At 35.5% G+C, this 14,208-nt stretch overlaps 1 protein-coding gene across 8 annotated transcripts in view; it reads right to left on the reverse strand.

Moving 5' to 3' along the window:
* Nucleotides 1-1,467: 1,467 nt before the first annotated feature.
* The window catches only part of CFAP43 (cilia and flagella associated protein 43), a 100,749-nt gene continuing 88,008 nt past the window's right edge, over nucleotides 1,468-14,208 (reverse strand). For 6 of the 8 annotated variants that reach the window (XM_086379282.1, XM_086379281.1, XM_086379285.1 and 3 more), the window contains 7 exons: nucleotides 12,204-12,417; nucleotides 10,959-11,071; nucleotides 9,540-9,699; nucleotides 6,197-6,361; nucleotides 4,313-4,393; nucleotides 2,472-2,625; nucleotides 1,468-2,287 (listed from right to left, as the gene is read on the reverse strand). In XM_086379282.1, coding sequence (XP_086235408.1) covers nucleotides 2,121-2,287; nucleotides 2,472-2,625; nucleotides 4,313-4,393; nucleotides 6,197-6,361; nucleotides 9,540-9,699; nucleotides 10,959-11,071; nucleotides 12,204-12,417 — 1,054 coding nt within the window. In that variant the 3' untranslated portion in view covers nucleotides 1,468-2,120. The remainder of the gene's footprint in view (nucleotides 2,288-2,471; nucleotides 2,626-4,312; nucleotides 4,394-6,196; nucleotides 6,362-9,539; nucleotides 9,700-10,958; nucleotides 11,072-12,203; nucleotides 12,418-14,208) is intronic. The other 2 variants (XR_015155844.1, XR_015155845.1) reach the window with 1 other exon arrangement.

The following is a 14,208-nucleotide window of genomic DNA, read 5'->3' on the forward strand; positions in this document are numbered from 1 at the left end:
GCCTCCTGTTGAAAGTGCTGCTATGCTACTAGAATTCATCTTGGGGGCAAGAGACTCTTGTGAATTTCCATTCTATCTATGCCACAAAGATGAGGCATTTAAGCAAGGAGCATTGCAAGATCACTCAGGGTGGACATTAAGAAACAGAAACCACACAGGTTGTTTAAGACCCAGCAATCCACAGAGCACTGTGCAGTGATATTTGTGGCCTTGACTAGTAGCAAATGGAGGCTCCAACAGTTAATTTAGGTGACATGGAAATGTTACTAATGGACACTACCATGCTTAATCAGCCAAACTGACTAGGACTCATTCTAGGGCTAAGAAGGGGAGCTGTCAAAATGATGCTGACTCTTATTTTTCTTACTATTGCCACTAAACAGGTGATCACTGAACAGGTGATCAATTATGGTATATCCTGGCAGTTTTTAAAACTTCTAAACAATTTTTTTTCTAAATATAATATTTTATAATTGCTCTCTTGGCTTTACCTACACCAGTGTACACTGGATATGGTATTGCAGATTAAACTTAACAATTTACGAATTGCAGAACAATGAGACATTGATACCATTTGGAGATTTTGGTCAATGATCCCGCTGATTATCACCTTGGAATGCAGTCAGTCCATAGGCTATGGAAAGGCAAAGCAGTTTTCTGAACAGTTAATCTCATTACTTATCATCATCTACATGAATAAAGTGAGAAACTATTTCATGGAAATATAAGAATTCCTATCACCAAATTCCTTCGCTTGTGGCTGTGTTTCTCCACACCAAACAATTCTCAAACACCATGTGGATGTCCTATAATATAGTTCAACTCAATTCTGACACATCTGGAGATAGCATTGGATTCCACAAGATAAGGTCTCAGTCCCATAAGACTGCCCTCCACTTTAGATGTCAACTGAAAGCCCAGATTGTCAACTCTGCTTCTGACCCACTGGCAATAAATAGGTTCCTGAGACTCCTTCCTTGGGCTCAACTAATTTGCTAGAATGGCTCACAAAACTCAGAGAAACATTTACCAAATTACCATATAAAAGGATCTGACTCAGGAACCTCCAGATGGAAGAAATGCATAAGGCAAGGTATGGGAAAAGACTCAGAGCTTACTTGCTCTCAGCACTCTCTCCAAACCCTGTCCTTGTAGGATTTTATGGAGACCTCCATTACATAGGCATGATCGATTAAATGACTGGTCGTTGGTGATCAATTCAATTTCCAGTTCCTTTCCCTTCCCTGGAGGTGGGTGGGAGGGTGGGTAGGTGGATTGGAGGTTGGGACACAGCGTTAGTTCGGGCAACCAGCCCCCATCCTTACGTGCAGTCCAAAAGTCACCTCATTAACAAGACACCTGTACCTCTCTCATCACTTAGGAAATTCCAAGTGTGTTAGGATCTCTGTGCCAGGAATGGGGTCGAAGACCAAATATATATTTCTTATAAATCACAATATCACAAAATGAGAAAACGTGTTTTTTCTGTTTACTAAACTGTTGGGTGGGACACAAAGTTAAGTTCTGTTGTAATAAATATGAGATAAAGATGATTATGTCTAGAATGCTTACGTAGAAAATATCTTGTAATTTACAAATGATTTAGGGCTTGGTAAAAGTAAACCACTTTGTTCACATTGACAGCAGAGGGAATAATCTTTAACATTCTATGATTTTTTTTCCAATTATAGAGAAATGCTTACAGAAGAAAATGGGAAATACAGAAAAATATAAAAGATAAAAATCATAATCTCATAATGTTTCTGGTAATTCTATAAAATTAGAAATGGCAGTAGTGGCTAAGAATAATTTTTTGTCTTTAAGACTGTCTATACTACTACTGTGAAAATATTTTTAATTAAGAATAAAATAGATCTTGAATATTCTGAGATAAAATCTTATTCATTCTTGAATAAAAATAATTCATGTTATTTTAGACATTTATTCATGCAGGACAAACATTTTTATAATGATTAAGACTAAAATCAAACAATTTGCTATCAAAAATATGACACTAAGAGAAGATTCTACTTAAGTTTTCTGATATAAGAGAAATCATTTTAACCAAATGAAATTATTTTTAAAATGATTGATTTGATCTTACATTTTCCACAGTATTTTTACATTTGAACAAGAGCAGGAAATGTTTTCATTCTTAATCTTTCAACTTCAGCCTGTAGTATTGAAATCTGATCAGCTTGTTGTTTTGAAATTTTTGTTAACTTTTGTTGTCTCATCATGTTTTCGTATCGTTCTTTGGCAATCTTTTCACAGGTCAGTTTAGACCCTATCCCCAAAATGAAGAAGGAATTAGTTGAATTATTATCTACATTTTAAAATACAGAAACAGCACTCTGAAATAGTTAAACATATGGAACAAATACTGGTAGTTTTATAACCACTGTACAGATTTTAGGAATTCTGATTACTTTTAAACAAACTGACAGTTAATTAAAGAAAAAAAATCTTACCCATTGCATTACAGATGTCTTTTCTCTCTGAGACAGCCACCAGCTCTTCTCGTAAATTGCAACTTAGGGTATAATTTGCTATATCTTTTTGATTGCTGTACCTTCTCAGTTTTTTAAGCAGCTTTTTGCAGTTCTCCACATTTTTTTTGTGGGTCTGAAATTTTTGTTCCCAGGACATCCCACAAAAATAATTTTGAAAGAAAATATTTTATAAAGATATTATTCTTAAAATTTAAATACATTGTCATTATTAAGATATCTTACCACCATACCCCTAGTGCTTAGCATAATGCCCACACACAGTAGGTACTTAAATTATTTGTTGAAAGATAGAATGGTCTGTTAATACACATTTTAGAAGAAACTTTATATATTCTTAGAAATGAGAGATTTTAAGAACACAGCCTGGAGAATACTTTGTTTCCATCTTATATATGTTAAACACTCAAAACTGAGTGCTCAGGCAGTTAGGGTAAAACAAAGCCTTTACAATGGCTAGGAAAAACTGTCAACACTTCTACTACATAAAATCATAACCGAATGTGAAACAGGAAATTGACCTACACTCCAGTAGCCCCAAAGGATGTTGAAGTGCTTCACAACCTAAATGTCCATTAACAGATGAATGGATGAAGATGTGGTACATATATATAATGGAATATTACTCAGTCATTAAAAAGAATGAAATAATGACATTTGCAGCAATATGAACAGACCTGGAGATTATCATACTAAGTGAAGTAAGTCAGACAAAGACATATATGATCTTGTTTACACCTGGAATCTAAAGAAAATGATACAAATAGACTTATTTACAAAACAGAAACATACAGATTTAGAGGACAAACTTATGGTTACAGAGCTGGGGAAGGGTGGGGGGGGGGGAAACAGAATGGAAGGTTGGGATTGAGATATACACAGTTCTATATTTAAAATAGATAACCAACAAGTGAAGTCGCTCAGTTGTGTCCAACTCTTTGTGACCCCATGGACTGTAGCCTGCCAGGCTCCTTCGTCCATGGAATTTTCCAGACTAGAATAATGGAGTGGGTTGCCATTTCCTTCTCCAGGGGATCTTCCCAACCCAGGGATTGAACCCAGGTCTTCTGCATTGCAGGCAGACTCTTTACCATCTGAGCCACCAAGGAAAGCAAGAGGATAACCAACAAGGACCTACTGTATAGCACAAGAAACTTCGCTTAGTATTCTGTAATAACCTAAATGGGAAAAGAACTTGAAAAAGAATGGATACATGTATATGTATAACTGAATCACTTTGCTGTACACCTGAAACTAACACCATTATTCATCAACAATACTCCAATATAAAATTAAAATATTTTTTAAAGTCCTTCAGGCTATCACAATGGTTATGGTTGCAAAGACACTATTTAGGGACCTCTAATTACATCCATCCTAAAGGAAATCAGTCCTGAATGTTCACTGGAAGAACCAATGTTGAAGCTGAAACTCCAATACTTTGGCCACCTGATACAAAGAACTGACTCATTTGAAAAGACCCCGATGCTGGGAAAGTTTGAAGGCAGGAGGAGAAGGGGAGGACAGAGGAAGAGATGGTTAGATGGCATCACCGACTCAATGGACATGAGTTTGAGTAAACTCTGGGAGTTGGTGATGGATAGTGAGGCCTGGCGTGCTGCAGTCCATGGGGTTGCAGAGTCGGACATGAATGAGCAACCGAACTGAATTACATCCTGAATATCATTATAAAAGACCAAGTTTTTATAGGTTCTATTTGGATTCATGGTTTGAAAACTATTACTTTGTTCATATCATTCACAAATACTGGAAATATAATGATCAATATCTTTGATTCCTACCTTATCTAAAACAGCAATAGTCTGCTCCATTATTCCAATCTGAATGGCAATCAGAGTCTCATAGTTTGGTTCATTTAGGTACTTTGAGAGGAAAAAAAGAAACCACAAAGTAAGTATATTTTTCTCTATTTCTTCCAAGAGATAATTTTGTAAAGATTATCTTAGTTTTGGAAGTTATGTTTCTCATAAAAAATATCTATCCAAGTGAGGATTGACTTGACTTTGTGCCATAATCTTTACTCATGTTCAGTTACTGATGCATTCACCTATATACTAATAACTACCAATGCCTAGTTTATTTTCTCATTCATTCATTTATTCAACTCACCAGATATTTACTGTGTTTTATTTGACAGTGTCTCATGAGTTCCATATTAACAATATCCTACTAATAGTTAAAGATACTGAGGGAGATAACAAAGATAGATAACATGACCTAGACATCAAGAAGAAGAGAGTAAGTAATATGATACACTGCCAGAAGATACATAAGTGACATGCACATTAAAAGGTGGTTTGAGATGGGCTATGATTTCTCTGAGCTTGGGAAATCAAAAGGCTTTATGGATTAGGTGGCATTTAAACCAGACCTTCAAAAGTAGATTCGGGATGTGAAAAAAATTGAGGAAAAATATTCCAGGTAGAAGAACCAGTATTGCAAAGGCACAGAGGTAGAATCCTAGAAAATATAATCAGTTTGGTTTGAAAATACTGGTGTGTAAAAGACTAACAGGGGAAATGAATTTGAGAAAGATTGAAGGACACTCAACACCACTTAAGAACTTGAAAATTCATTGGCCAGGTAAGAAGAGGAAGTTTAAAATAGAGCAGAGTAGGAATGTTAGAGCTGAATAGAAATGTGAATCTATAGATGAGATAGAGAAAAACCCAAAGTCAAGAGACTTGTTAGAAGATTGTTATAAAATACTAGAAACCATTGAAAAGGAAGAACTGAAGCAAGGTAAAGGCTAGGGACCCAAAGAATGAGGGGATAAATGGATACACTAGGCAAGGCTTGGAAGACAAGGGAAGCAGAGGAATCAGAGGACAGCAACTTTAACCCCAAGTGAATGGCTGAAAGAATAGAAATAAGCAAAATAAGAAGAGGTGCTGTTGGGAGATCACACAGAAATAATGCTTGAGAAAGGTCAGGTTCAGAGAAGTGAGACTGGAATTGAATTGGAATCCAGAAAGCTTGGATGAGTCTTAGGAGTGATCATGGAAGTTAGAAAAAGAGAAGTCATCAAAGGAGAGGACACGGAAAGAAACACAGAGCTGAGGGCAGAATCTTAATCACTATACTTAAGAGGTAGAAACAAAAGAGAAATCAGGAAAAGAGGCAGAGTGATTTGACATGTTGGAAGAAATACAGGAGAAAGGAGGGATGATCAAAGCCAAAACAACAGGCAATATTAAAAATGAAGATGGACCTCCCAGGAAGTCCAGTGGTTAAAACTCTGCTTCCACTGTGGGGGGCGAGGGAGTTTGTGGGGAAATGTACATATGATCCCTGGTTGGGGAATTAAGATCTCACATGCTCCTGGCCAGAAAGAAAAAAAAAAAAAAAGAGACAGAGGGAATGAAGATGGTCAATGTCAAATACTACAGGGATGGTGATGATTGGGAAAGGGATCACTAGATTTGACATTTAGGAAATTCCTGGTGAACTGCAAGATAGAACTATACTACTGACTGGGTCACAAAGAACCAGAGGCAGCAAATGTAAACTACAGAAGAAACAGACAGAATCCAGAGTCACATTATGAAATACTATGCATAGGACATGCTTGACATCACAGAGCATCTTATTAAATATTGGTTGAATGAGTGAATACTTTAATGACTGAAATTAAAATTATATAGTGGGGCACAGGGAGAACTTACCTTTTGACGATCTCTTGAAAAAAACAGCATCTGAATATCCCAAGCCTTCTGATTTAGATCTTCCATTTCCATCTCCATCTTCTTATGTTCCCACTCAATCTGAAATATTCCTTTATGGACTTCTTTACTTTCCATCATGCTAGCAACTTTCTTTTGTCCTTGAGTCTTAAAAAAAAAATCACACACACAACTGGCATTCGTATTAACATTCTGCATTCAGAATAGTTGAAGCTGAATGCTTTTCTTAGAAAACACTTGGAATGCAGAGATAATTCTATCTTCTTTTAAAAATGTAGCAGACATTAAAAATTACTTCACGGGCACAATCTGATCATGATATAAAGCAAGATAGTTACTAAACAGAAAGGATTATAAGATAATTTGGCATAGCCAGTTTACTTTTATGTCAATGATTAGGCAGGAATTCCTTCTGCCATCATCAATCTGTACATGTTTGTACCCCTATTCTCCCCTGCTTCTTGACACTAAAGATAAAGGACTGTAGTTTAATGCACTAGGCACAACAGTATCTGGTTGGTAGCTAGTGAGAAAACAAGAGAATTGAATAGGTTAAATATAATATTTAATCATTTGGATGTTCTATACTTCACTTCAAATGGACTACATGAAGTTCAGTAATATTTTCATATTTTCATGTTCCCCCAGATTGCTAACAGTGAAACTACTAAGATTCTAAAATAAATTTGCATGTGAGTTTCATCAGTTAACATTTTATATTTTTCCTTTCTTCTCCTTAGAGAACTTAGCTTTTTCAAGATCATTAGACTATGGACTACTTCTCTTTGTAAAAAGTAGTATGGAGAAGGAAATGGCAACCCACTCCAGTATTCTTGCCTGGAGAATCCCATGGACGGAGGATCCTGGTAGGCTACAGTCCATGGGGTCACTAAGAGTTAGACAGGACTGAGCGACTTCAGTTTCACTTTTCACTTTCATGCATTGGAGAAGGAAATGGCAACCCCCTCCAGTGTTCTTGCCTGGAGAATCCCAGGGACGGGGGAGCCTGTTGGGCTGCCGTCTGTGGGGTCGCACAGAGTCGGACACGACTGAAGCAGCAGCAGCAGCAGCAGTCTTTAAAAAGACTACTACTCTTTTTAAAAATTATTTTTATCTTTTGATCACTGCTTGGCCTCAATTCCTCGAATTTCTCACTTTCAATGATATTTTCTCTGTTTGCTCAGCCACCCAGCTCCCATGAACATACCCTTGATCTTGTCAACACCAGATCCCAAATCTTAAGGTCAAACATTTCTCTGCAGCAGTATCTCTCAAATGGGCAAAACATTGCCCCACCAGCGGACATTCAACTACATTGGGAGGCATTTTGGCTGACACAACTGGAAGGGGAGGCATTGCTACGAGCATCTAGTAGGTGGAGGCCAGGGGTGCTTCTAAACTCCACACAATACACAGCACATGAGCTCTCTCCAGCAAATAACCATCCAGCTCAAAAGTCAATAGTGCTGAGGTTGAGAAACACTTCTGTCAAACTACTACATCTCCTCTCTGCTTTCCTTTCAATTTTTTCATAAGATTTATTAATAGTCCTGGTCTCAACTTCCTCACTTCATATTATTTCTTCAGCCATCGCCATTTGAGCTCCTGAACCAACACTCCGAGTGTTGAGAACCATGCTCTTGTCAAGTAATTGATATAGTGCATGGTTCCCTCTTCCATGGAACTGTTTATTTCATGGTTTTTAAGTATATAGAAGATCAATATGGAAATAAAGGATTTGAACAAGACCTAAGAGACATACACAGAATGCCTCACTCAGTACCAGCAGAATATACACTATTCTGTATTCTCAAATACAGACCATATGTTTAGCCATAAAATGAATCCAAATACATTTTAAAAGATGAAAATCATACAAAGTGTCTGATCTGACTACAAAGGAATGAAACTAGAAATCAATAACAGAAAGAAAACCTGAATATTTGCAAATATGTGGAGATTCAATCATATATTATTAAATATTCAATGGGGTCAAAGAAGAAATCATAAGCAGTATTAGAAAATACTTTTAAATGAATGTAAGTGAAAATAGAACATACCAGAACTTACATAAATCCTTCTCAAACACTTAAGAAAAAAATTGAAAAGAAGGGAATAAATCTGAACATTTTATGAGGGCAATATTTCCCTGTTATCAAATCCAGAAAAAGACACCACAATAAGAGAAAATTGTAAGTCGATATCCTTGATGAATATGGATGCAAGAATCCTGGACAAAATATATTAGCAAGCCAAAGTCAAGAATACATTAAAAGGATCATACACACACACACACACACACCCCTAGACATATGTTCAGACTTCTGAAAATCAAAGATAAAGAGAAAATCTCAAAGGCAGACACACTATATTAAGAGGTACAAAGATTAAAAAGATACAGTAGGCATCTTATCAGAAGTTCTGTAAGCCAGAAGAAGATGAACAACTTTAAAGTGAAAAGACAGAGAGAGAGAGAGTCTGTCAATCCAGGGAAACCAGTAAAATATCTTTCAGTAATAGAGGTGAACCAAAGACAATTTCAGACAAAGGAAAACAGATTTCATTACCAGCAGACAATTCAGTTAAAAGTTCTTTAAGCAGAAGGTATATAATACAAAACAGAAACTTCAATCCACACAAAGAAAGATCTCTTGAAATGGTGAAATTGAAGGGAAATAGAAAATCATTTTTTCTTTATTTTTAATCACTCTAAAAGACAACTGACTGCTTAAAGGAACAAGAGTAATGCAATATGGGTTACGAGCAAGTAATACATGTAACAACATTAACACATAATTTCCAAATAGCCCCAAATTCCCAAATATTTGGAAATTAAATAACATACTTCTAAATAATCCATAGTAACTTCTAATAGAAAGTTACATGGGGAATTAGATAATATTTTAAATGGAAAGAAAATAAAAATACAAACTATCAAAATGTGTAGAGTGTAGCTAAAATAGTGCTTAGAAGGAAATTTTTAACATTAGATGTTTATATTAAAAAACAAGCAAGATCTGAAATTAATTATCTAAGCTTATCAAACATCATTAGGTGAGGAAATTGACTCTAACAAAATGATGGTATAGTAGAATGAACATTTAACTCCATGGTCTTGAACTTCTTTTTACCTTAAAATTATTTGGGAAGCTTTTAGAAAATATATCCATGTCTAGATGTGGGGCCTGGACACACGTGTAAACTTCTTCAGGGTAGGAATCACCTACTGACTCAACTGAATGATTTCCCATAGAAATGGGGGAACATGAAAAATATTTGGCACAGCAGGTGACATGTTTTTTTCTTTTTAAAAAATGCTAATTACCCGAATCACAGAATTCAAGTCTTCAATTATGATCTTGTTGATGAGGATTGCATCAGAATAATCCAGCATTAACTGGAAATTCTCCAGTTCTACCTGTCCTTGTTTAAGGAGGATTTGGATCGTCAAATTCAACTGGAATTTCACTTTCTCTTCCTGTAATCTAAATTGAAAAAGACTTCAAATTAAGTAGTTGTGACATATTTATATTCCAAATTTCACCTATAATTTGATATATACATTCAATAAAATATGTATGATATAAAATTCAAAATTAATTTTCCTTAAGCTGAAAGGAAACACACTGGAGATTAATGTGGAAAATATTTTTCCAATGACAAGCTGTCCTAGAGATCTCTGTGATACTTCTTTTCTTGAGGATATGGAATTACACTTGGGCTATTTACAGAATGGTATGCACAGAAACACATTCATAAAGTTTTACTTCATGATTAAGAAAAGATTAATATGCTTTTGAACGTAAGTGGAAAAAAATCAGAGACACTACCAAATAACAAATCTCTTTAGGTAGATTTGTTCTGACTTCATGTATTGATCTCTGATATTATATTAACAATGTTTAATCTGCATGCTACTTATCAAATCTATTTTTAGGTAATCCATATACTTGCTTATCACCTAGATCTGAAAATGATGTTTAATGATGAACTTGGAGACATCAGAGAAGTATTTATCAATGTGGCTATAAATATGGCCAAAAGTGAAGTAAGGACAGAGGACAGTATCTTAGTCACTCAGGAAAATGCAACAAGCTCCCCTGAAGAAAAATACTAGCTTATGAGGCATACAGATGGAAATTTCTTGGATATCTGCCTAAATTTCCACACTGTTTTGCTTGTGTGGCTTGAGCCTAAAAGTACTTACTAGCAGAAACATATTCTTTGTATTTTTATGTGGAAGGAGATTAAAATAAAAGCCTTTCCCCAAACTTACATGTTTGTTAAGTAAGTCACAGGGATGTAAGGTATACCATAGGGAATATAAATATAGTCAATAATATTATCAGAATTTTGTATGATGACAAATGCTAACGAGGCTTATCATGGAGATCACTGAGTAACGTATAGCAATATCAGATCACTATTGGTGCATCTGAAACTAATATAAGTAAATCATAATTCAAATTCTAAAAAGGAAAAACATTTAAAAGTAAAAAAAAAAAAAAAAAAAAACTTGATGGTTTGCAGTAAGAACAGGGAGCATGAAAGTAAATTTCATTCTGAAATAAGGTCTTACATAACAAAATGCACTTTCTCCAAGAGAAGCTATAAAGCACGAATAGGTGAAGTCAGTGCCAGCTGTAAACCCGTGAGTCAGCACTCTCCCCCCATGATAACACAACTTAATTTAGCCCTAGCTTATATTTTGAAAACATGAACGTGAATGAAAGGTTCAAATTACAGGATGAGCTCATGGAACACTTTTTCAATTTCATGTTGCACCTTCTCATCATCCTCAGTTCTTCTCCGGAGGAAAGCCACCATTTCTATTAAGCCAGCAGCTTTCTGCTTTACCTGAAGAAATCAAACCACAAACATCTCAGAACATATGGAGCTTTAGAAATAAAAGCAAACTAATTTTAAAGAACTTGAGAAATATACATCTTTTAACTTTATTACAAAACTTAAGTCCAACTTTCTAATAAATTAGTAAAAATTTAAATCCCTGCCATTATGTAATACAAGAAACTTGAAACTTACATGGCACATCCCATGAATAATTAGAAAAGTATCCCCCAAAAGTGTCAAAATTGCTTCTCATTGAAAGACAATAGGCATGCAGCTAGGATTTTTCTTATATCTTATCATCTTAGACAAAATTTTACAGTCATAGATACTTCAACAAAAATATGACAGCCTCGCACATGTGGCACCCAATTTAGGGAATCGGGGGGAGTGGAGGCAGGGTGTGGTCAAGAAGCAACAAGAGGAAGGAGTCTTTTCCCAATTAAACACACTCTCAAATTGCTACTGTTTTTTTACATTAACAAAACATTCTAGCAAAACTATAAACTTTGTTCTGGGTGGTTCTGGTGAAATATAATTCTAGTCTATGCAAAAAGAGATGAACACTACTCAAGACCAGAGCAGACAGAAGTTGTGTCTATAACAGTGTTGTCCTAGAGAAACGTCATGTGAGCAATCAATGCCAGCTGCATACATAATTTTAAATTTTGTAGGAGCCACATTACAAAAGTGAAATGAAACAGGTGAAATTAACTTTACTCTTTTATTTAACACAATATATCCAAAACATTATCATTTCAACCTGTAAAGAATATAAAAAATATTGGGACATTTTCCATTCTTTTTTTCATACTAAATCTTCTAACTCTGCCCATATTTTCCAATAACTGCATGTCTCAATTAGAACTGTCCACATTTATTTCGCATAAAAAATAACCATGTGTGGCTAATGGCCATCATTTTGGATAGTGGGTCTACAAGTAGGCCTGTACTTAGCCCTCAATCGGACCAAGGTTAATATTTTATTTCTTTATAATTATTATTAATATTACTAACTGCTACCTTAATGGGAAACCTAAATAATTAGCTTTTCTAGAAGGACTGACCACCATAAACTATATATTTGATACTAGGATACTAAGTGAAATGAAATACAATAGAATGATAAAATGTTATATACTTTCTGTTCATTTTCCACTTTTGCTCTTCTGGTCATGCAGAAATGTTCCCAGACAGAGGTGTCCAAGCCTTCTGGCATATTATTAGTACTGTCCAAGTCATCCATGGCTTTCATTAACTGGGCAAAGGCATCCTTATTCAATTTCCCAGATCCTGGTCGCTCTCCAAAAGGCACAAGACTGGTCGTTTCTGCATGTATTTTGTGTTTGTGAATCCTGGTATTATCAATAAAAGCCCATCAACGTTTCATATTTTCACATACAAAACAATCACTGTTAAATAATATAACCTTTAGCAGAGGTGTGACACTGCATGGCACTTCCCTGTGGTTAGTGGGTGGATTACTCCAAAGAGAAAAGCACCTGCTGGGGCCTTTCGACATCTTTGGGATCCTCAGACATGACTGTAAGTGGACGACAGATGTCCCCCAACTGCAATCAGCACTGTAAGCGTTAACTGCACAAGAAAATGTCTCCCTTCTGGGCATTTTAAGCAGGCAAGTAAATGCCTGAGAGAAGTGCGGATGTTCCCTGGTTCTGGCCCACACGTCCTCTACTGATGTCTTTGTTGCAGGTGAATAGCCTGGAATGTGTTCAGCTATGCGTGCACCTGGAGAAATGCCTCTTTTTTATCTACATTATGGACTGGTTTTGTCTGCCGGGCTGCAGCTGGGAAGAGAAGGGTACTGAGACTTGTGCCAGCACTTACCCTCAAGGCACCTCACAATGTGCTGTGAAGTTACTATAGTTACCCTCCTTTTCTAGAAGGAAGTGAGTCTCTGAGAGAAGTGACTGACCAAGGCCACAGGTCTGAAAGGTGTGGAGTTAGTATTTAAAGCTAATGCTGCTGGACAATACAGCTTATTCTTTTTCCACTACTGCCTTTCGATAGGTCTCACTTCTTTCTTCATAGGCATATATAACTCACTCCTTTAAAAACAGGGAAACCAAGATACAAGGTTTGTTCTAGGCTGAATTTCTCAGGTTGCATATAATCTGTCAAAAGTGAGAGAATCAGTCTGTATCTTAGACACAGATAAGCCTTTGTGACAAACTCCGTGATTCCTACATTACGTTTGATTAAAAATTACAGAAATCTGTATAGGTAAAAATTTGGAAATTTGTGAAATTAATTGTTTGGTACTCTCAAGTATCAAAATCAGATATTTCAGAATTATGTTGATAATGGTTATTGTCAGGCATTCATACTGGCATTTTTCAAACTTTGTCTTGAACACAATCACATGAGATGCTCTGAGGAAAGGGTCTGGAAAACACTTCCTACTCTATTTCTCACGTGGGATGCAAAGACTACAGAAAGTTCTGAAATGTTCTTCAGCAAAGAAAATTATATATCTTTTTCAACCCTGTATTTCCTTAAACTTATTTTGTCCTGGAAGCCTTTTATGTGTAATTCCAATTGACACCACAAGGGATGCATACGTGTTAGAACACATCTTGGGAAAAACAGTTTATAAATCTGTCTGCTATCTATATCTTGTCAGGAACGACTTTCATGTATAAAACAGAACCTATAATAGCACTATGATTACCTAGACACTTAATTTTTTTTTTTTTTTGTCTCATTAACTTTTTTTTTTTTTTTTTGCCACTCTGTTTCATCTATTTCTCACTGATAACACTTTTTTATTATACTAATTTAAAGCAAATTCAGCACATCATTTGGTTTTACCCAAAATATGTTTTCTCATACAGATAAAGCATAGAATATTTTTAAAGAAAAAAAAAGAATGTGTTTATATACATTACATTTTTTTTTTTTATCTCTGAAAAGGAATTTGTGTAATTTTTGTTTTTTTGTTTTTTTTCCCCTTGTTAGTGTCCAGTTTAATGAGTTTAACAAACACACACAGTTGGGGAGCCACCATCATAATCAATATATCGAATAGTTCACCTCCTCAAAAAAATAAAACTGTCTTGTATTTTTTTTTTTTTTCTAAATAATGAAGTCATCAGTCTTCATTGTACTGTTAAGATATAATAATC

Source organism: Bos grunniens, chromosome 26 (assembly GCF_055505025.1).
Source record: "Bos grunniens cultivar Pamir isolate PY7600 chromosome 26, Bosgru_T2T1.0, whole genome shotgun sequence".
Taxonomy (NCBI): domain Eukaryota; kingdom Metazoa; phylum Chordata; class Mammalia; order Artiodactyla; family Bovidae; genus Bos; species Bos grunniens.